The sequence below is a fragment of the Loxodonta africana genome, chromosome 19, assembly GCF_030014295.1.
Source record: "Loxodonta africana isolate mLoxAfr1 chromosome 19, mLoxAfr1.hap2, whole genome shotgun sequence".
Classification (NCBI taxonomy): domain Eukaryota; kingdom Metazoa; phylum Chordata; class Mammalia; order Proboscidea; family Elephantidae; genus Loxodonta; species Loxodonta africana.
This window is the reverse complement of record NC_087360.1, coordinates 51,422,096-51,445,393: the sequence shown is the minus strand read 5'-3', so window position 1 is coordinate 51,445,393 and position 23,298 is coordinate 51,422,096. Positions and strand designations below refer to the sequence as shown.

At 47.5% G+C, this 23,298-nt stretch overlaps 1 protein-coding gene across 1 annotated transcript in view; it reads right to left on the bottom strand.

Moving 5' to 3' along the window:
* Positions 1 to 23,298, bottom strand: part of LOXL2 (lysyl oxidase like 2) — a 121,249-nt gene that overhangs the window by 24,186 nt on the left and 73,765 nt on the right. The window contains exons 5-8 of the mRNA XM_003412375.4: positions 21,933 to 22,155; positions 18,081 to 18,264; positions 9,717 to 9,868; positions 2,642 to 2,809 (exon numbers count right to left, since the gene is read on the bottom strand). Coding sequence (XP_003412423.1) covers positions 2,642 to 2,809; positions 9,717 to 9,868; positions 18,081 to 18,264; positions 21,933 to 22,155 — 727 coding nt within the window. The remainder of the gene's footprint in view (positions 1 to 2,641; positions 2,810 to 9,716; positions 9,869 to 18,080; positions 18,265 to 21,932; positions 22,156 to 23,298) is intronic.

The window sequence follows — 23,298 nt, the reverse complement described above, 5'->3', positions numbered from 1 at the left end:
ACATTGTTCTAGAAGTCTAGTCAGAGCAATTACACAAGACAAAGAAATAAAAGTTATCCATATTGGAAAGGAAGAAGTGTACCTATCTCTATTTGGAGTCAACATGATCCTGTATATAGAAAACCACTAAGAATCCACAAAAAAGCTTCTATAGCTAATAAAATGAATTCGGCAAAGTTGTAGGATATAACGTCAGCACATAAAAATCATTTGGGTTTCTATATACCAGCAATTCACAATCTGAAAAGGTATTAAGAAAACAATACCATTTACAATAGCATCTAAAAGCATAAATATTTAGGAATAAATTTAAACAGGGATATGAAAGACTTGTACACTGAAAAGTATAAAACATTTCTGAAAGAAATTAAAGACCACCTTTTTAAATAAATGGAAAGACAGTCCATGATCATGGATTAGAAGATGTAATATTGTTAAGATGTAAACACTGCCCAAAGTAATCTACATATTGAACACAATCTCTATTAAAATTCTAAGAGCCTTTTTGCAGAAATGGAAAAGCTGATCTTCAAATTTATATAGGGCCCTTTAGGGTCACTGTTAGTCGGAATTGACTCAACGGCATTAGGTTTGATTTAAGCAGCCGAAACAATCTTGAAAAGGAAGAACAAAGTAGAACTCATACTTCCTGATTTCAAAATTCACAATAAAGCTACAGTGAACAAAATAGTGTGGTGCTGGTATAAACATACACATATAGACCAGTGGAATAGAATTGAAAGTCCAGAAAAATAAATCCATACATCTATAACCAACTGATTTTTCACAAGTATTCCAAGTCCATTTCATGGGAGAAAGAATAGTCTCTTCAACAAATGGTACTAGACAACTGGATCTCCACATGCAGAATGTAGTTGGACGCATACTTCATACCATGTACGAAAATTAACTCAAAATGGATCGATGCCCTAAATGTAAGAACTAGAACTATAAAACTCTCAGAAGAAAACATAGGTGTAAAGTTGGATTTGTCAATAGTGTCTTAGCTATGACACCGAAAGCACACGAAACAAAAGAAAAAAACAGATAAATTGTACATCATCAAAATAAACTTTTTTCCTCAAAGGACTTTTTCAAAATGGCAAAAAGACAATTTTTTTATGTAATGGGAGAAAATATTTAGGAACTGTGTATCTGATAAGGGTTTAACATCCCAAATATATAAAGACAACACAATTAAAAAATGGGCAAAGGACTTGAATAGACACTTCTCCAAAGAAGATATACAAATCGGCAATAAACACATGAAAAGATGTTCAAAATAATTAGTCACCAAAGAAATGCAAATCAAAACCACAATGAGAAACTACTTCGCACCCATGAGGATGACTATTATCAGAAAAACAGAAAATACACAAGTGTTTGGCGAGGATGTGGCAACAGTAGAACCCTTGTGCACTGCTGGTGGGAATGTAAAATAGTACAGCTGCTGTGGTAAACAGTTTGGCGGCTTTTCAGAAAGTTAAACACAGAACTAACTAATGAAATTAATTAATGAAAAAAAAAAAAAAAACCAACCCGTTGCTGTCAAGTCGACTCCGATTCACAGCGATCCTACAGGACAGAGTAGAACTGCCCCATATGGTTTCCAAGGAGCACCTAGTGGATTTGAACTGCCGACCTTTTGGTTAGCAGCCGTAGCTCTTAGCCATTACACCACCAGAATTACTATATAAGCCAGCAATTCCAATCCTAGGTATACACCCAAAAGACTTGAAGGCAGGGAGATACTGGTACATCAACGTTCATTGCAATATTACTCACAACAGCCCAACGTGGAAACAACCCAAGTGTCAACCAACAAATGAATGATACATAAAATGTGGTACACGCATACCATAGAGTATTATTCAGCCATAAAGAGCAATGAAGTTCTGCTACCTGCTACAACATGGATCAACCTTGAAAACATCATGCTAAGTGAAATAAATCAACTATACGTGACTCCACTTATATGAAATATCTAGAACAGGCAAATACACAGAGACAAAAGCTTACCGGTTGTTACCAGGGGCTGGGAGGAATGGAATAGCAGGGACGGGGAATGGGAGTTATTGTTCAATGAGTACTGAGTTTCTGTTTGGGGTGATGAGAACCTTTGGGAAATGGATAGTGATGATGTTGCACATCACGATGAATGTAAGTAGTATCATATATTGTACACTTAAAAATGGTTAAAACGGCAAATTTTTTGTGATATATATTTTACCACAATTAAAAAGAAAGAAAAAAATAAAAGGGTACGTAAGAGTACTGCATGTTCCAGAAAAAAAAGCCATGGTTCAGTTAAGGGGAAAAAAAAAAGGCACATCAGGACACCCAGGATCAAGCCCTTAGCCCAGTCAGGGTGAACCTCCACACGCACAGCTAGAGTGAATCATGGAGACCAGAGTCCAGCCCCTCATTCAGCAGAGGGAGATAGAGGCCAGAGATGGGGAGCAGCCTGTCCAAGGACTCAGAGCTGTAAGGAGCAGAGCTGTGGCTACTCCCAGTCCAGGGTGTTTTCCTCTGTACCCCCAGGTAGCTTGGGAGGGTTTCATGGAAGATGGGGCTGATTAAAGATGGGCAGGATCAAAATGAATGAATGGTGAGGAGTGGGGCAGGGGCTGGGGCTTCTCACCTGGAAGGCGTTGCTGGCAAACCCCAGGCCCAGCTGTCGGCAGACCACCATGGCCTCCACAATGCCCCAGTTCTCTCCGCACACCGTCCCCCATATGAGGGACCCATTTCTCTCCATCAGCATCTCCACCCGGCCCTCGTAGGGGTTACGGCCCCCGTTTAGGCGCAGCTGTGGAAGGAAAGGAAGGCCCGGTCACCAAGAGGGGAGGAGGAAGACTCCCACCATATTGCCATCAGCCCCAATTTTCCCAAACCTCAGGTCAGACAGTCCTGCCTGGAGCACACTCAGATTGAACAGCATCAACTGAGAGCCTACTGTATGCCAGCATTGTGGCCAGCATTGTCTTAAGCATTAGGTCCCGCCCCCAGGCCACCTGGGGCCCCAGAAGCCTATGCAGTGGGGAGTCCCACTGACCCCCACTGGGCTCCACAGAAGACTGACTGTGCCCCCTGCTGCTTCCCAGCTATGAGCCCATTGCCCATCAGTGGGGACTGCTCTTAGAATCAGATGCTCAGGAGGGTCAAGGGTCCCTTATGTTAGAACTCCCTAAGACTCCTCCCCAGTTTCCAGGCCCTTTTGTCTTTTCACACCCTCTGCCTGGCTGACTCCATCTCCTGATCTCATTCTTCCTGTGGTTCTCACCCTGTCCTGTCCCATCCAGAGCTCTCTTCTGAGACCCATAACTGCCTATTGGAGAGTACCACTTGGACATCTTGGAAACCTGAAATCTGAACTTGTCTTCTTTTCTCTCTTTCCTTAAACTTGTTCTCTGTTCCTCCCTTTATTCTCTATTTCAGTTAAAGGTTATCATCATCTATTTCAGAGGTTGGCAATTTTTCTTCTATAGGGGTCATGCAGTGAATATTTTAGACTCTGTGGGCCACACAGTCTCTGTCATGACTACTCAACTCTGCTGTGGTAGCCTGAAAGCAGCCCCAGACAATACATAACGACTGGGTGTGGCTGTGTTCCAATAAAACTTTAGGTACACAAACAGGCAGACTGCATTTGGTTTGCAGGCCACAGTGCGCTGACCCCCTAATCAATCCTATTATACTAGTCAGAATCTAGGAGCAAACCCTGGTATCTCTCTCTCTTATTCCCCTCATCCTATCAAATTCTTTGTCACATAGATTTTATCTCTGTGGTCTTTCCAGTCCATCCATTCTCTCCAACACCATCCCTATTCTCCTCCAAGTCACCTGAGCCAGGGCCTTCTCACCTCTCCCCTTGCCTCTACTTCTGCCGTTGCCAAGCCATTCTCCACTCAGAAGCCAGAGTGATCTTTTAAAAACACAGATCTGATCATGTCACTCCGCTGCTGAAAACATGTCAGTGGCTCCCCATTCCTTCACCTACTGTCCTCTTTAGCCTCATCTCACATCTCTCTCACCCTTATTCTTTGACTTCTGGGCACACAGGCATTCTTTCAGGTTCAGTGACTATCCGTTTTGACCATGTCACACAGTAATGAACACGTTTCACTTAGTAGCCTGGCACATACAGGTGCACTATTGCCTAGTTAATGCCTGTTCATCTTTCAGATTCCACACCCAATGAAACTTCCCTCAGATTGGGGTCGGTGCCCAGTTATACACCCCACAGCTCCTATACATCTTCTTCCTAGCATTTACGACAATTGTAATTAAACTAATTTTCAACTTGTTTTAACAGCTGCTTCCCCTGTTATAATACAAGCTCTAAAGGGCTGGGCTGTATTGTCTGGTTTATTGTGTGATCAATACCTAAGATTGTACCTCACAAATATTATTTTTGTTGTTGGGTCCAGTTGGTTCTGACTCATAGTGACCCCATCTGACAGAGTAGAATCGCCTCATAGGATTTCCTAGGCCATCTTTACAGGAGCAGAACACCAGGTACTTCTCCTGCACGGGCCCCGTGTGGGTTGGAACCACCAGCCTTTTGGTTAGTAGCTGAGCTCTTAACCATTGCACTGCCAGGGCTCTTTTCACAAATGTTAGGCACTCCATGAATATTTTTAGAATGAGCGAATAAATGAATAATATTATGGAATGAAAGGACTGACTAACTTGTATGAGGGTCAAACAGGGAGGTTTGGATTTGGGGAAGAGTTCTGAAAATGTAACTCTCACTCCCAAACCGGATATCTTACTCTGCTCCCCATTAAAAAAAAAAAAAAAAAAAATTTTTTTTTACAATTCTGGCCTCTAGCAATTCATTCCTTTGGGATGAGGCAGGGAATCTCCGGGAAACCCCTGTGAAAATGTAAACACTCCTAGGGCCCTCAGCTTATTAAGCCGTTTACTCACAAGTCCTAAGCAACAGCATAACTCCTTGTGCACGGGTCTTAATTCTTAGTGTGGGCTTAGGGGCTGCAAACAGACAAGCCAAGCCTAGCCTAGCCATAATGATAGCTCTATCTCCCAGGGTTCTTGAGTAGGTGAATTAAATAATTCACATAAAGTGATCTGAACAGGGGCTGGCGCACATCAGAAATAATAATAATTAAAAAAAAATTTCAGAGGTGATAGAAGAGGTCAAAGCAGGCAAGAAGAGCCTGGCCTCAGGAAGGTTGAGACTGGTCTTCCTGGGGGCCTCTGGGCTTCCAGGGTTAAGGTGAGCACTGGACATTGTATTGAATGTGAATTTGTACATCACCTGTGACTAACATACCTGTGGACCTAAGTAAATAAAAAAAAAAAAATAAATGCATGAACAAATAAGACAAACAGAGCCATCGGGAAAGTCCTAGAATGGCCCAAGACTTGGACAGGAGGCAGGCTACCCAGCTTTAACATCCTGAGGAAGGGGGGCAGCTGCCCTTCAGCAGGGTGTGCATTTAAACTCATCAAGGATATCTCTAGGTAACCACAAGCCACCCCCTCTGCTGCCTGGCTGATTTGAGACTTAACAAAAGCCTCCATTTCATTGTATAGTTCCTTTATGTGCTTTGTGAACTCTTTGCTGGTAATGCCAACATCTCCCAAGAGATGAAACTGTATATTGCAGTTTGGATTTTACCTGATCCATTCATCAGTATTTATTAAGCACTTTCTGTGTGCCAGGCACTGGGAAACGGTTGAAGCACTTGCTGTTTCCCTGAGGAAGCCTGGGTGGCACAAGCAGTTTGTGATCAGCTACTAACCTAAAGGTTGACAATTTGAGCCCACCTGGCAGCTCTGTGGAAGAAAGCCCTGGTGAACTGCTTCCATAAAGATTACAGCCTAGAAAGCCCTGTGGAGCAGTTCTACCCTGTAACATATGGGGTCACCATGAGTTGGGGGCTGACTCAACGGCAACCAACCACAGCTGTCTCCCAGGTCCTGTACAAGTCCTTTATTGACATTAGCCCTTTCAGTCCTCATGACAACACTATGAGGCAGTACTATGGTCGTTCCCATTTTACAGATGAGAAAGCAGAGTTTCAGACAAGGTGTCTTTTAACTCCCACACTTGACTACCTCCAAGTCATCTACCTGAAGCCCCCAACTCCAGGGATGTTTTTGTTCAAAAGCAGGAGATGCTGTGTGCATCTGCAGGGTGGTGGGAAACAGAACTGAGAAAAAGCATAAGTGTTCATAGTCAGGATGGAGGACAGAGCACTCCTGGTGGGAGGTCCGGGCCTTGGATCCTGGCCCGGGGGGTTCTGAGGCATTTATTGTCTACTGGGATGCTGGGGCTTAGGACATTCCTAAAGCGCCTAACTTTGTCCCTTGTGAAAACCATCTCTGGTCACCGCTGAGTGGCTGTTGCCTTGGCAGGGACCAGTCGCCCTGCTCTCCGCACTCCCTGCCCGAGTCTCCAACCTCCTGGCCTGGCCATGGACTGGGTAAAACCGCATCCAGGAAGCGCAGACACAATGGGGCCTGTGATAGAGACCGCAGGCCCTGTTTCTGGGCCTCAGGATGAGCCCTTTGAAAAAAAAAACCTGTGTCCTGATTTCAGGAAGCCTGAAGCTCTTTCCTTTCTCTTTGGGAGGTCCAGATCCTCTCCCCTTCCTCTTGACATGCTTTCCCTGGCTTCCTTGTGGTGCTGAAGGCCCGCACAGCGCTGTGCACCAATGGGTTGCAGATACGGCCAGTTCCAGTGGGCAGAGGTTAACACTGATGTTTAGCATGCAAGTGCATGGTGATGATAAAAAGCAGAATGACTTTCAATCAGGGCTGTTATTGTTTTTAAACCCCACAGACTAGACACTGCCTTACTGACTGCACCTGGGGCAGATGGTTCCCACCACTGCCCCCATCTCATGCCACCGCCTCCCAAGACCTGACTTTGTTTTGCCACCTTGAGGCCAATATAAGATGAGCATGGAGCATCTTGAAGAGTCACCTGGTTCACAATTTTTCCTGCTACCGGAGGACAGTGGAGCTCCCCAGTTAAAATCTAATGTGAAGACTGCTGTCTTTAAGGCTTCCTTTGGGGGTGTATCAGAAGACCTTCTCCCCTTGCCCTCTGTTGCCTGTGTGACCCTCCCCAAAGTTGGTAGTATCCCTGTCCTGGGTTCTACAGCCAAAGGACGTGGCAAAGGCTCTGGCTAAGGAATGTGGGTGCCATGCTGACTCTGGGCCAAGGAAAATACATAGCAAGCTATGGCCTCTCCTTGAAGCACTTCTCAAGGCTCCAAGATGCCCTGTGTTCCTCTAAGGCTGACTAAGCCTGAGGCGGCATTTGTGACAGGGAGCAGTTTGGTTGCTCTGGAAGGATCTGGGCAATTCAGGATGAATTTGGGTGTTTTTCTCATTTTCCAGAGAAGACTGGAAGGGCACAGAGTGGCTGGCCACGAAGTTCTAACTTGGCCCAGGACACAGCTCTCCTCCATTCCCATTCACAATACTCACACCAGGGGGGCCGTATTGTGGGAACTGCTGAAGGTAGTCTGACCTCACCAGGCAATGGAACCCCAAGAGACCTTGGGTCAGCCAGAAGCCTCTGGCCCTACTCCCAGTCATCACCTGATAGCTCACCCAGCCACACCACATCCAAGGCATGAGGATACCAGGAAAGAGTCAGTCCTTCTCAAAATTTCTTAAAACAGCCCAGGCCTTTGCATTTTCCTATCTTGTTCTCAGTGGCAGCAGAAGGGAGGAAACTGTGGGCAGCTAAATTTTTCTGAACATGAATTGGGAAAACAACACACCTCCGAACAGTGGCTATTATAAGGCTGCACCATGTTTTGATATGGTTGTGGTCATCCAGGCCCATAGCTATTTTGGGAGGTGGTGAGGTAAGAGTAACTCAACCCAGATGTTAGCACGAATGGAAACATGGGGACTCTCCAACTCAAATTCCAAGTGTTTGGTCTTGCTGCCGAGCCAGAGCCAGGACCACAGTTTAGAGGTGAACCAGGGGTCAACAAGGGCACGGGAGCCCCTGCAGTGGATTAGCCTGCTTGGCAAACCCACCTGTCATTCCCAGAGCCGCCCCACCTTGGCTCCTCACTCCCAGCACTTAAAGAAATGAGGCTTTGTTGTTACTGGATGGACAAAGCCATCCAGTTCCAAGTCTGCAGCCTTTATTTGGTGTTTAGACAAGTCAGTTTCCTAGTGAACTGGAAGGGAAGTTAGGAACCATCTTCTCCTACCTCTTTATTTTCAGAGGAAGAAGCTGAAGACTCAGCCAGATTAAGGAACCAGCTTGCGGTCACACAGCTGGCTAGCGATAGAACTGGGGATTCCCGATTCTGCCCAAGGTCGTTGCTAATACCCTTTGGGACCACATGCCATGCCATGCTATAGCCTATTCCTTTGCTGTGGTGAGACAACTGTTGTAGCCCATATGGATTTTATTCATAAGTGACTTTCCCCCGTTTACTTCCTGGGGGATAAAATCAAACAAGTCCAGGGGTGAAACTCTCTCGCATCCTATGCTTGAGCACAGGGAACACCTCCTTGACTCTGGAGGACCTCCGTGCAAGGGATCAGGGCTGTTTGTTGTGTTGGGGTGTGACTCCTCCACTGGCCTGGCTCAGCTCTGCCGATCAGAGAATGGTTCTGGGAAATCACTTTTTTTTGACTTAGCGCTTTTATTTGGCTTGAGAATCCCCTCCTACCAAACTCCAATCTGTCTTAACAGTGCTCCGGCACACTGGGACTCACAGCCTGTCACGTCTCATAGCTTTATTATGGCTATCTTGGAGTGCTGCTAGGCAATTACAGATTGCAAGCCTCTCCCGCAGCGTAGGGTTTGTGGCCCACACTCCTGCTCACCCACAGGCCAAGCCTGGCTTGGCTGAGTGCTGTTACTGGTCACATTTCATGGCCCCGTTGAGTGGTGAGTTGCATAAGGCACATTGTGGCCAACTAGTTCAGTAGCACCTTTGGCTCTGCTGGTGCAAAGGTCAAACATTGTTGTGAGAAAAGAGATCTGTCTGGGGAACCATCTGGCACTCTGACATGTCTGCATTTGCTCATTGTTAAAATAAAAACGTAAGAGGCTTTTCCAACATGCTAGCCCTGTGCTGGGTGATGTGCAGCACTGACCACATTCATGGTAGGGTGAAGATGGTTAAACAGGACGTACTGTGCCTTGCAGCAAAGAGGAATTCATCTTGTAAGGTACCCCTGTGGGCAAGGTCATCGGAGCAGAGAAACACAATGTAGGTTTTTAGAGACCCCATCTCAGGAAGGGAGAAGAGTGCCTCTAGCTATAATGCTTTAGTTTCCCTTTTCTTTCCTTCTGATTACAAAATACTGTCCTCCTTCCCAAAATACTGCCTGTATTGAGTTTACATTTCTGTGTGGTTTGCAGACCTGCTGTCCGATGTGGTTCCTCTGGGTCCTTGGAAAGGGTCCCTGATAAGGGTGTCACAGGTGCTACAATCCGTGGCATAAGGACTGATTTGCACAGGGCGTGGCATACTGGGGATGCCCAACATCTGCCACGTGAAGGAACTAAGGAGGATCGTATGTCCACATATGTTTTTTTTTGTTTGGTGAATTTACGAATGCAGGTAACAATGTCATTCATGGTGATAACAGGAAAGCCTGAGCACTTTCTGGTACCACCCATTAGAAAACTTCAGAGTAGGCTACCTGGTCTGTACTGTCTGGGGCCTCCATGAGGAAAGCCATATTCAATCCAGTTCCCTCACCTTCTTCTGGAAGCCCATGGCAGGGATGTTACATCTCACACCCGCATCTTCCTCATGGCTGCAGCCCAGAGACTCAGCATTGAATTTGCAGTCGATGATGGACTTCTCCTTCCCCGTGCACTCAATTTCATTCAGGTGGATGGGTCCTATCCCTGATGAGGGAAAATAAGCGTGAGCTATGAAAACCTCTGAAGAAAATGCTCTGGAATTGACAAGAAAGTCCAGGACGATGAGAACTTTCCTCTCCCATCCTCCTAGCCTCCTCTTGTAATCATCTCAATGACTCAGGCCTCTTGTCTCTGGGGAAGAGAAAACAACGCATATCTGGGACGAGGTTCCTGACACTAACTTGACAAAGTGTGTCACAGCTACTCTGAGTATTGGTTTTCTCACACAAATGAAGGCGTTAGACTAGAAGACATCTAAGGCTCTTCCCAACGTTAATATTCCATGCATCTACCAATCGGAAAGCAGTGCCCATCGCTGTATCTGTCAGGGACCCTGCAGGAAACAGATGGCATGCTGTAATTAAATAATTTGAGTAGAGTTTAAAAAAGGAGACTTTAAAATAGAAGTGTGGACAGAGTGTAGGGAAATCACAAACGACAGTACAGTACTCAGGGGAGAATAATAGTGGACACAGATACCACCCCTAGGCCTGTAGGAGTGAGGGGAGGACACCAATATCTGAGCCAGCAGAGCTAAAACACTGTGTAGTGGGGCCACCTATTGAAAGCTGTTTTTGGTGGTTGAGGGATGTAGCAGCCCTTAGGGTCCTGAAGGGAGAGTACATTCCCTGGCCTGTCTCTCCTCCAGCTTCCTGCCAGTGCTCCTCATTGGCCAAACCCAAATGGGCCTCCAGTGACACTGTACAATACGGAAAAGGGTGGAGAATGGACCTAGAGGACAGGGACAGAGGGGGCCTCTATTACAGGCATTGAGATAACAAGAGTGAGCCTCACACTGCTTGGGAAAGAGAATTCCTAGTCTGACCAACTTTCAGCTCAGTTCAGGTCATACAACTAACTCTCCCCTTTCTAGCCCATTAGGATGGATGGAAGCTCAGCTCCTTCCAGGTCCTCTCAAATGCATCTCTTCCCATCTTCTTGGGACCTTGCTCTGCCCGTGATCTCACTCTCCTGATACTCACCGTCCCCTCTTCTTTGGACCATGTCGCTCATGCTCTAGAGTCCCCCATCTTTACAGTGACCTCTCTTGACCCCACACTTCCCTCTGCCCTGCTACTTCCTCTCTTTAGGGTGGACTTCTTGGAAGAGTTGTCTGTTCTTGTCTTTTCTACTTGCATGGCAAGTGGTATAATCTCCTCCAGCCCTCCCCATTTCAGGAACAACCTTTCCATCCACCCAGTTGTTCTTGCCAGAACCCAGAAGTCATCTCAGGCACTGTCTCCTCCTCCTTTATCCTTGACAACCAATCCATCACCACATTCTGTTCACTCCCCTCAAATCTGAATACATTTTCCCCCAATTTCTGCTGCCATGACACTAATTCAGCCCTTTCATCTTCTATTTTGACTAATATTGCAAGCAGTAGTCCAAGCTCTAGTCTTCCTCCCCTCTTGCTTATTCTAATCTGTTCTCTACACAGCAGCCCAAGTGATTTTTTCTTTTAAATGCATATTGAATCATGTTATTCCCTGTCTCAAAACCTTTCATGGTTTCTCACTGCACTTAGGGAAAAGTCCTCAATCATCAGCATAGTCTACAAGGCCCTCTGGGACCTGACCCCCCACTTACTGTTCTAGCTCTGCCCACTCCTTTCCCTTAGCCACACTGGCCTCATTTTGGCTTCTGTGTTAAGCAGAGCACTTCCCTCTGCCTAGATGGCTCTTCCACCTACTTCTCACACCCTAACACCCACTCATCCTTCAGGGCTCAGCTTCCATGTCACTTCCGTAGAGGAGCCTGTTCTGACTCCCCAGCCTAAGTTGGGCTCCCCTGTGCAGCCTCTCACTGATTCCTCTGCTTTCCATTGTATCTAGGTGGTTATTTCATTAATGTCTCTCTTCCCCACTAGGCTGGAGGATCCACCAGGGCAGGGGTCAGCTCAGGTTTCCCTTTTATATTCCCAACCAGTGCCAGGTAAACTAAAAAAAAAAAAAAAAAAGAGTTGCTGTTGAATTGATTCCAACTCATGGCGACCCCATGTGTGTCAGAGTAGAACTGCTCCGTAGGGTTTTCAATGGCTGATTTTTTGGAAGCAGATGACCAGGGTTTTCTTCCAAAACACCTCTGGATGGGTTCAAACTGCCAACCTTTTGGTTAGTAGTCAAACTCTTAACCATTTGTGTCACTCAGGGACTCCTGAGCAAATAGGCAGTGCTAACAAGCAGTGTCTAAATGTTGAATTCACCAAGTGCCTGTTATATGTCAGCCTCTGTGTTAAGTGGTGGAGATTCAAGGATGAAAAAGGCAGGTCCCTGCCTTGAAGCGCTCACAGTTCACGGGGAGGCTTAGACAAAGGCTTGTGATATAATGTGGTGATATGAAAAAAAAAAAATTTTTTTTTTTTTTATGATACAGATGGAGGTGACCACAGGTGCTTGGGAGCCCAATGGAGGGGCCCTCGGACCTGTCTGGGGATTTCTGGAGACGCCAGTAATGAACTTCAGGAGCAACCTATGTTAGTAGGTAAGAGCCAAGTTTCCATTTCCTTGGAAATTCATAAATGATAAAGTTTCCAATTCCTTGGAATTTCCAATTCCTTGGAAATATTACAAATTTATAAAAACACAGTGACTATGGCTGGAAGCATCCAAGGACTCAGAATTGAAAAGGCTGTGACAAAATACAGATCTTAAACAGGACTTAAGGAGCCCTGGTGGTGCAGTGGTTAAAAAGTGCCCAGGTGCTAACAGAAAGGTTGGTGGTTTAAACACACCAGCCACTCTGTGGGAGAAAGATGTTGCAGGCTGCTTCTGTAAAGATTACAGCCTTGGAAACCCTATGGGACAGTTCTAGTCTGTCTTATAGGGTCACTGTGAGTTGGAACCGACTCAACTGAAATGGGTAAACAGCACTTGAAGCAAGCATGGGTCACAGCTCATGGCTTAAGATGGGCATAAAAGCGAACAGCAACCTTGGATTTGTGTACCCCAGTGTCAGCCTAGGGGCTTGTTTGAGGAGAAGGATGATGATGATGATGGTAGCTAATATTTATTGGTTACTTACTATGTGCTGGATTCAGTTCTGAACACATTGCTTATATTAACTCATTTAATCATCACAACAACCCAGCAAAGCGAGGAAACTGAGGGCCAAGATTAAGTAACTGGCCCAATGGTGGGGGTAAGATTCAAAGCAGGCAATCTGACCCAGAATCGTGATTTGAAAAGTTTCTGAAGCCCGTTCAGAAGAAAAAAAAAACCTTATTTTGGAAAGGAATATAAGGTTTGTTCTAGGAAACAGCTGAGCAACCTGATCCCAAAGAAAGCCTACGCTCTCCTCCCTCTAGGGATATCACTACTCTCTCCTGCTTCCTGGGATGCCATCTACTTTCTGCCCTCAAGGAACACCTCAAACCCTCCTCCTCCACGGCTCAGCTTGAAAAGATCTCACCCTCATCTCAACTTCCACGGCATTTACTTCTTATGACTCTCACACACTCGGCAGTGCGCTTAGCAGTCAGTCTGAGATTAAATTCAACCTCCTCAGAGGATGACTAGATCTTTCTGGGCCCTCTTGCTGGGTTGGGATTATGAGGAATGAATGAGGCAAAGCATGTCAAGGGACTGGCATTTACTAGGGACCCAGTGAATGTAAGTATTATCAGTACCATTTCTTCTATATCATAATTTATTTGTTAGTATAAGTTGTCTTTGATTGGGGTTATTTTCCGTACTTGACCTCCTGGAGAGCAGAAACTTTACCTACAAATGTTTGTGGAATAAATGAGTCTCCATTTCAGGATCCAGTCCTAAGAAAAACAAACAACAACAAAACCAATCCCACTGCCATCGAGTCAATTCTGACACACAGCGACCCTATAGGACAGAGTAGAACTGTCCCACAGGGTTTCCAAGGAGTGGCTGGTGGCTTCAAACTGCCGATCTTTTGGTTAGCAGGTGAGCTCTTAACCACTGCACTATTACCTAGCCCCCAATAGCACTCAATCGATGTTCGTTGACTGCTACACTATGGGACAGGAGTCCCTGGGTAGCACAGTTAAATATTCTACTACTAGCCAAAAGGTCGGCAGTTTGAACCCACCCAGAGGCTCTTCAGAAGAGAGGCCTGGCAATCTGCTTCTGAAAGGTTACAGGCCTGAAAACCCTATGGAGCAGTTCTACTCTGCATACATGGGTGGCCAAGAGTCAGCTGCCTCCACAACAACTAACAAGAACAACAACAGACCACAGGAAGGGACTGGACAGAAGGGGAAAGGTTAACTAAAGAACCTAACACATTTTATATTCCATCTAACAATTGGTTAGTCAAATTCTGGCCCAAAGTGGCTCTCTCAGAAATCTGGGGGCGAGGCCCCAAAGGGCAGGCCCCACTTTCTGGAAGCACGGACTTTCATGCCACATCAGAGGCAGAGCACAGAGACGGAAGATAGTGTTTCTCACGCTCTTCCCTGTACCACCAGAGCTGGGTGGGCTGCACAGGGTGGGAGGTGGCGCTTGAAGGACACCAGCAGGCTGTCTAGCCTCAGCTTGCCCTGTGGTGTCTGTGGGTTCCTGGCTCCAGATTGCTGGCCTGGGTTTGACCTTCCACACTCCTGACCTCCAGCTTTCACCTACTCCCGGGTTCTGGAAACCTTCTGAATTCCTTCACCTCCACCTTGGTTTTACTCTTCCCTTGTGTACTAACATCCCTGGGCCCCGGGTGGTCACAGGCTTGGAGCAGGAGCAGGGTGCGGTGGAAGAAGCCACATCCCACCTCTCAGAGCAATGCTGTGGGCTCTGAACGTTGAGACCTGTAAGCGGTTTGAACAATCAACTTAGCCAGTTACAATCAGATTTTAAAAACCACAGTTGAACAGGATAGGAAATATCCTAGTGTTTTCATGTTGTAAAGGTAAGCATTGCTGTAGGACATTTTTGCTCCAGTTTTATGAGTGTGGCATATTCTGTAACATGTATTTCTTACTGTGGGCTGTAGACAAAGGGGTTTAAAGCCACTGTTCTCGAGCTGCTCTGTCCAGTACTTAAGTACTTGAAATGCGGTGAGTCTGAACTGAAATGTGTGGTGAGTGTAAAACGAACACTGGATTCTAAAGATTCAGTAAAAAAAAAAAAAAAAAAAGGTAAAGTATCACATGTTGAAATAATATTTTGGATATATTGGGTTAAATAAAATACATTATTAAAATTAATTTCACCTGTTTCTTTTTACTTTTTTGGTGGTAACTATTAAATTTGAAGTTACTTATGCAGCCTGCATTATTTTTCTACTGGACAATGCCACCCTAGAGTGTTGAAACTTCTTCGTCAAGTGTTCATTCAGCTGACCCACTTTTTTCAGTTGGAATTCACTCATTCATCCATCACTCGTAACAATGAACATCTCTTGAGCACGACGTGCTGGGCACAGACTCAGCAGAAAGGACACAGAGAGAAAAGACCCAGACCCACCCCCACGGAGCTCAGGCTTGGGGCGAGGTGGATGCATGCAGGGTTATCCAGGAGTGTAAAGGAGCAGTACTTAACTATGACCTGACATCCATTCTGCTGATAAGAGCAGGTCTCTTAGAGAATCACAGAAGGCTGGAGCCAGACAGCACCTCAAACCATTAATCCAGCCACCTCATTTGACAGCAAAGATTTGGAAGTGCAGAAGGTTGCTCAAGGTCACAGAGCCAGTAGGTGGCAGGGCCAGGACTAAGTCTCAGACTGCTGCCTCTTGGTTCTTGCCCTTTCACTACTTCTGGCTCTGGGTGCAGCCGCCTGGTCCACTGGCCAGAGCCAGGACGGAAGGACTGCCCCGTCTGCTCTGCCGCTTTATCTTGAATGTGGTAGTTTGCCCTTTCTGCCTACTGAGGTGGAGGCCTCCCAGCAGGGCAGGAGATAATAAATCACCCAATGGATCTTTCAAGGACAGCATCGGAAATGCCAAATGCCTCTTTCTGCCAGAGTTCTGCCTGCCCTGATGCCTTGGAAACCTTTGGCAGCTCTGGGCAGTGAAATAGGTCAAATAGCACACGCCCACGATAAATGGAATGTTTATGTCATCCAAGTGCTTGTTTATTCCTGTAGGCCTTAGGAGAGCACGTATCAACATGTCCACTGACCGGTGAAATGGACTGTGGGAATATCTGAGATCCAGTAGGACCCTGGAGAGCTTGCTGTGACAGGGGAGGAGGAGTGTAGTGTTGCATAACTGAAGCTACCAGATAGGATGATGCTATGTTCCAGACCCCCAAACTACGGTGCACACCTAGGAAGCTCGCCCAGATTGGAGAGTGGAGGTAGAGAGATGTTTCAAATGGCAATGGGACTGGGCCAAAACCAAAAAAACCAAACCCGGTGCTGTCAAGTCGATTCTGACTCATAGCGACCCCATAGGACAGAGTAGAATTGCCCCACAGGGCTTCCAAGGAGCGCCTGGTGGATTCAAACTCCCAGCCTTTTGGTTAGCAGACGTAGCTCTTAACCACTACACCACCAGGTGGGTGTAAAAGAAAAGAAAAAAAAACAAGATAAAGCCCAAATCTGAGCATAAGAAGACTTGGGTTTCACTCTTTCTCTGCTGCTATCGGGGTAACCTCAGACAAATCACTTGTTCTCTGGAGCCTCAAATTCCTCATCTGTTGGGCTAGGTGACCCGAGTCCTCACCAGCAGAGACACATGTGGTTCCAGGACTCCTTTCTCCAGTCCACTAGAAAGCAAGGCCTCTTTCCAACCATAGGAGAACCATTTAAGAGCTGACCCACTCCAGTCTGGGGTGTGGACATGTAAAAAAAACCAACAACTAGATGAGCTTTGCTTCTAGCAGCGTGACAACTCCATATACTCTGTGTTGGAGGTTAAGTTAAAAACGTGATTCCAAAACTCGAGTCTCACACAGGAAACCACTGGATGTGGTTGGTCAGGCCCTGCCTGGAGACTATTATTTCTCAAAGCTGTGATCAGTGACCTCACCACATTCCTTTCTGTGGGGTGATGGCTGTATGTTTGACAGCATGGAAACATCTTCTCGCCACAGGACAGGACACCCCCACCCTCATCCGCAGCCCATGTTCCTTCCTCCCACACGCCCCTGCCAAGCATGAGCAAGCCCCTCCCAGCCATCATAGCCCACAGTCCCCGACCACCTCCCTGCTGGTCAGCACTGACAAATTCCAGGCAATGACTGCGATTCCCCTCGCTCAAACCACAGTGCCCCTGGGGAGGGTGGGCACTCACTAGGTTGCACAGTCTGTTTTAGGGGCAGCCTCCTCCTTCTGAGGGACCAGGGCTGGGAAGGATGAATGGTCTTTACAGGGCCTTTGCTGGGGAATGGAAACTATTTGTTCTGTTGTAGTCTCGTGTCTACACGTTTCTCTCAATGAGTGACCCACTTGAAACCCTGCTATGCTTTTATTATTTGCTCAAATGAAAGAATTGTTCAGAACACTTAATAAAAACCAGGCCCCTTTCCATCAGCATCTCATGAGAGTCACAGTGCCAAGCTTCCCGTTCCCTCTCTCTGCTATGAGTGGGAGAATTTCTGTGGTGCCGCACCAGAGTGGAAAAGTAAGATGACATTTGAGAATTTTTGTCTGCAGGGGCGGTCCACAACCTAATGAATGCTGAGTTTCCATCCTGGAGGAGGGCCGGAGAACCCCGGCTTTCTCGAGGTGGGCAGGTGAGAGCCCTGGGCGAGGAGTTGGGAGACCTATGTTACAGGATTAATTTTTCACTAACATGTTGTTGAGTCCCTGGGTGGCTACTAACTGAAAGATTGATGGTTCAAATCCATTCAGAAGTGCCTCAGAAAAAAAGGCCTGGCAATCTACTTCTGAAAAACCAGCCACTGAAAACCCTATGGAGCACAGTTCTACTCTGACACACATGGATTTGCCATGAATCAGAATCAACTTGCTGGCAACTTTTTTTTTGTTTGTTTGAAATATGTTGTCTCACTTTGGTCAGTTTAATTCCTTTTATGGGCCTCAGCTTCCATGTCCATAAAGTAGGGAGTTTGCACTTAATGTTCTCTAAGGCCCCTTCCTGTCTGGGGCTAGGACTGTGATTCTCTAATAGAACAGCAGCTGCCAAAGAGATGATGAAAAGCAGGGAGACCCTGAACAGCTCAAGGCCAGCAGCCAGGGCCCCCGCAGTGGGCTAGGCCCCAGAGCTGGGCTCATCATGCAGTAGTCAACCAGGAATACAGGCACTTGAACAGCCTCCTGTTCCTTACCTTGACCCAGCCTGGAGCCAGTGATGGCCTCTTTGGCACTCCCAAAGCCCAGCTCTCGGCAGACCACGCTGGCAGACACCAGGTCCCACTTGTCGTCGCAGATGGTGCCCCATTCTCCATTCTTCAGCACCTCCACACGGCCCTCCCCGATGTGGGCGCCACCTCTCAACCGCACCAGGGGTTGCTGAGGAGATACATGGTCCTGCTAAGCGGAGAAGCTGAGGCACGGCCGACAGTAGCAGGAGGCACGCTATCCAGCCCCTACTGTGCCCCACCCCAGCCCAGGCATGCAGCCTAGGAGCGGGAACTCTGCTTGATGTGTGTGTGTGTGTGTGTGTGTTAGGGGAGGAGGGTTGTGCTCAGTCTGGTGCAAGCTCCCTTTGCAGCCCTTTCAAGGAGCTATTGTCCTGGAGCATTGAGGGGGGGGCCAATCAGGCACCCTCGTCCACTTGTCATCAACTGTGACACAAGTGAATTGCTTTAGTCTCCTCTCCACTCAACACCCCTCCCCTGGCTCAAGAAGCTTACCCTCAGTACTTCCCTCCACTCCGTCAGCCCGGAACCTTAAGCTTTAGAGCTACAGAAAGACTCTCCTACCCCCAGAAGTCTGCAGAGTCCAGATGGCATCATCACTCTACCTTGCTTGTAACAGAGCCCTGAGGGGCAGCCTCACGGGAAGGAAGACTCCTGGGTACTAAACAGATTCTGCCATGCACACCAATGAAAGGCAGGAGGGAGAAAAAAAAGGCACTGGACAGACAGAGCACGAGAAAGTAGGGCCTGGGTGGAGCTAATAAGGCCATGACTTAAAGAAAAGAGTCTGCAAGGAGGAGGGGAGCCTCACAGCGGCACATCCATTCTGGAGCGGGGCTCACACACAACCCCATTCCTGCTCCCGCCCCCCGCATCCAATTCTACCATCTAAACTGTACTCCACATCCAATTCTGCCTGATTCTGCAAAAGCTCTAGCCTCACCAGATATGCAGAGAGGGGTGGGCTAGTTTAAATGCTCTTACATGCTCAGTGGCAGCTGGGAAAACTTAGTAACCTTATGGGGCTGATTTAATTGCCCAGGAGGAAAACCCACTCTCCACCGGCTTCTTGACCCCCCAAGATTACTTCTTACGAGAGCTGGGTCACTTGACTCTAGCTGCCCACACAACCTGGTTTACGTCAATTTTGGTGTGTGCGTGTGGGGGAGCTCAGAAAGCTTCCCAGCCCTGAGTTATGGCTGACTTATTTGGCTCAACCCAGAGAAACGGAAGGGAAACTGCAGCGATTAGACAAGGATCACGTTCTGCCTTAGCCTATGCTGCCCTCAGCCTGCGACTGTCACCCTACCCCCCTGATGGCCCGGATGAGGCTGGCCTAATTGGAGGGTGTGTTTTTCAAGCATTTATGTACACTAGCCACCTTACAGGACAAGGCATTAAATAAGAACCTTATTGCTCCATCTTCTAGCCGAGGTTCCCATTCGGCAACCTCTCTCCCACTGACTGCACCTCATGTCTCGCCAACTGTCTGGCCGTGCTGAGGGGGGGCATTGGACCTCACTCAGATTTACCAGACCCCAGGGACTGCTCTGACTTGGCACTAGGGGGCGAAGAAAAGGGGGGTGGGCACAAAGCACTCAGTGGCTTCAAGCATCTTTATTCTTGCTTTAAAGAAACAAAACAAAGCTGCTGGCTCCAGTCTCTGTTTTCTGTAGATCTGTGACCTCCCACTTCCCCTACCTTTCTGACTAGCTGGAGGCCAGGCCCCCTTCCCATCCAGTGGATGACCCACATTAAATGGAGGCAAAGTGTCAAATAGCCTCACCCCAGCCCAGCAGTGGCCAGGCAGAGAGTCAGCTGGCCCTGGAGGAGAGAAAAAAAAAAAAAAACCCATGGAAACCGTGATGTAAGGCTCTTTCTTGCCTTTTCTTTTTTTATTGGTTTGGTATGAACTTGACTCCTTTGCTTTAAACCACACAGTAGAAGAATTCCAAAACAGTAGGACCTGGTATTCTAGATGACAGACGAGAACAGCTCAGAGGCTGAGGCTGTGGAAAGGACGTGTGCCTTCAGATCACGTAGCAGGGGAGGGTGGGGCGGGGTAGGATGGGGACTACAGGGTGGCTTGTTTGGAGAGGGCCCTGAAATAATGCTATCCAAGTATGATTTTAAGTATGTCTGTCCTACATGGCTGCACACATGTGATGGTGTGGCTACGTCTGTGCACTGCAGTCACCTGTGAGAGGGAACTGGCAAGGCAGGGCCAACCCACCCATACACAGGTGCTGCCTCCGCATGGTTCCCACACCCTCTGGCTGATGGCTGGAATCATACCATTCATTTCACTTCTTTCACTATGTCTTTTGTCAAACTATCCTACCCCAGCCTAGAAGGGGACATCCAATAGGGTGTATCAGTCTCTTGCCTTGGTTTCCCTCTTCTATTTGATGGGTATTATCACATCCTTTCCAAGAGCAGCTCTTCAGGTGTTGATGGAGGAAAGCAAATTAGAGAGGGCAGAGGGAAAGATGGACGGGGAGACAGGGAGAGGGGAGAGAAGACATGGATGGTGCTGCCTCTGTTAACAAAACAAAAGCCACCGGGTGTGGGGAGCTGTGGTCCTAGGTAGGGATTCTACTGGTCTGCTTGCCTTCTGCTACTTCCACCCCACTGCCTAGACCTGACCAATACCCCAGCTGCCCCCACAGGGCCATTCTCCCTCCTTTGGTCCCTCTTACTCCTGACTTGGGCCCCATTTCTCCTCAGAGCTGACTCTGAACTCACCCTGCCAAGGGGATTACTAAGTACCAAGGTTTTATCTGGCATGGGGCAGCAACCCTGATAAATGACCCAATGCCTCTCCTACCCCTCCCGCCATTCCTGTGCACTATCCCCACTCGCCAGCCCCGTATTCCCACTGCCATCACTTTGGTGGATATAAAAAAAAAAAATGGAGAAAAAAATATAGGAAAAAGAAAAGCTAACTGCCTTAATGGTTATGGTTGGAAGACATAATAGTGCACTTTTTGTTTTCCAGAGGATGGCTCAAGGGAAAATTCACTCTTCCTGTGAAGTCAGTTGAAATAGGGGTGTTAATTTCTATGAGCCAATGTACACCTACAGTGAATACACTCACACACATACACTGACACACTCACACTCATATATGCTCTTACACACACTCAGGTATGCTCACACACATACACACTCACACACACTCATGCATGTTCATAAACACACTCACACACACACACATACTCATAAATCTAGTTATGCTGGTCCACAGAAGTATAAGTAGATTTTCATTTTCTACCTTGCTGAAAGCTTTTCATCCTTTCTGTTGCGGAATAAACCAAAACATGTTTCCAAACACTTGTAGCTGATTTCATATGATTTTGAGAATTGTGTCATGTGGCCAACAGTTCCAAAACTATTCTTCCCTTTGGGAAGCGTTCCAGGAGCAGAAGGCCCCTGCCCACCCACCCCCGCCACAGTCTATTTATTCTGGGCCAGCAGACAGTGCACAGGAACCAGTGATGGCTAATCATGAGGTGTTCTCCTCCCCGCAGCTATCTGTCTTCCACAGAGGGGACTCCAGTCTCGGACAGCGAAGAAAGAATGGTGGAAGGACAGGCGGTGGTGATGCTGTTTTGGGGCAGGGGCCCAGCTGCTAAGCACACCTTGGAGGTAGCATGTACTTGTGAGCCTGGCCTTGCTGTGTACCTGGGCAGACTAGACACTGCCTTGCTGCCTCTGGGAGGTGGTTTCAGACAGGGCTGGCTCTCCTCACTTTCTCCTGAGGGTCCCCTTAGCCCTCCCTCAGGTGCCAAGTGGCCATGTTGCCTGCCCCATCCTCACCTCTGGCTTGTAGGCTTTCCGGAATCTTGAGGGGCCATCGAGGTTGAAGGCCTGGCCGGGCACACAACTCACCACAGCGGGCAGCCCGTTCTCACATGTAACGTTTTTCACAGGGTCCCGTGATGCCTGGGTGCCCAACTTGCAGCTGGAGATATGAGCCTCTGTGCCTGTGCAGTCCATGGAGAAAGGCCAGTAACGCTGCTTCCTCCTGGAGGCAAACATTCTGCAGGGGGGCGGGAGGGAGGGAGCGGGTGACCAGGGCATCATGGCACCCACTCCTCACGCTTTCCACAAACATGCACTGGGCCAGCCAATGCATGCTGGAGCTAGGCCTCCTTCACAGATCTCTGCCACCATCTATTCTATAAGCACTTACTGATCACCTAGTCTATGTTGGCAGGATCTATGGGGGCATAGGATCCAGAAGAGGTAGACAGGACTCCCTGCCCTCAAGCAGCTAATAATCTAGGCAAGAAAGGACTAACACAGTAGAGTAAAATAATAATAACTGAAGTCTGTAAATACAAAATGCAAAAAAGTTGCAGTCCTAAAAGGGATGACAGAAGGACTGGAGCCTGTGGGCTGGCATGACGAGGGGCTACTGCACGGAAGAGGAGGACTTGTGCTGGACCTTGAATGACCGGGAGGACTTGGAAGGGAGGAGGGCAGGGATGACATCCTTCTTCTCATGCTGCCACAGCCCTTTGGGGACTATGTGCATGTCCCTGCTTGCAGAGCCCAGCAAGATGTCAGAGAGAATGCAGACAGCATCACTGCCAGCTGCCTAGCGGTGAGTCCTCCTGGGCAGGCCGACCCCTGGAGGGAACAAAAGCAAGGTTGCATCCCTGTTGGTCAAGCAGGCCTGGAAGTAGCTGCTTTGTCTCAGAGTGAATGGGATGTGAATACAGAGGAGGAACAAATCCTACAGACACCATCATCCTCTTTCCTTAAGCAAAAATTGAGACTTGTAACAACTGTAGTATACCTGTGGGCACAATGACACAGAATATTTCAAATACGGACTAGCATGGAGAATTCAGGATATATGCTCACCACGGAGCCCCTGGGGAGTGCAAATGGTTAACACATTCAGTTGCTAACCGAAAGGTTGGCGGTTTGAGTCCACTCAGAGGTGTCTTGGAAGAACGGCCTGGAGATCTATTTCCAAGAAATCAGCCATTGAAAACTCTATGGAGCACAGTTCTACTTTGACACACGTGGGGTCACCATGAGTTGGAGCTGACGCCCCAGCAACTGGTTTTGATTTTTGGGCTCATCATAGCTATAGCCTAGAGCACAGAACTACATAAGAGAACTATTAATAACCCAAGAACCACTGCCCTCCCACTTCTGGTATGGCCTCTGC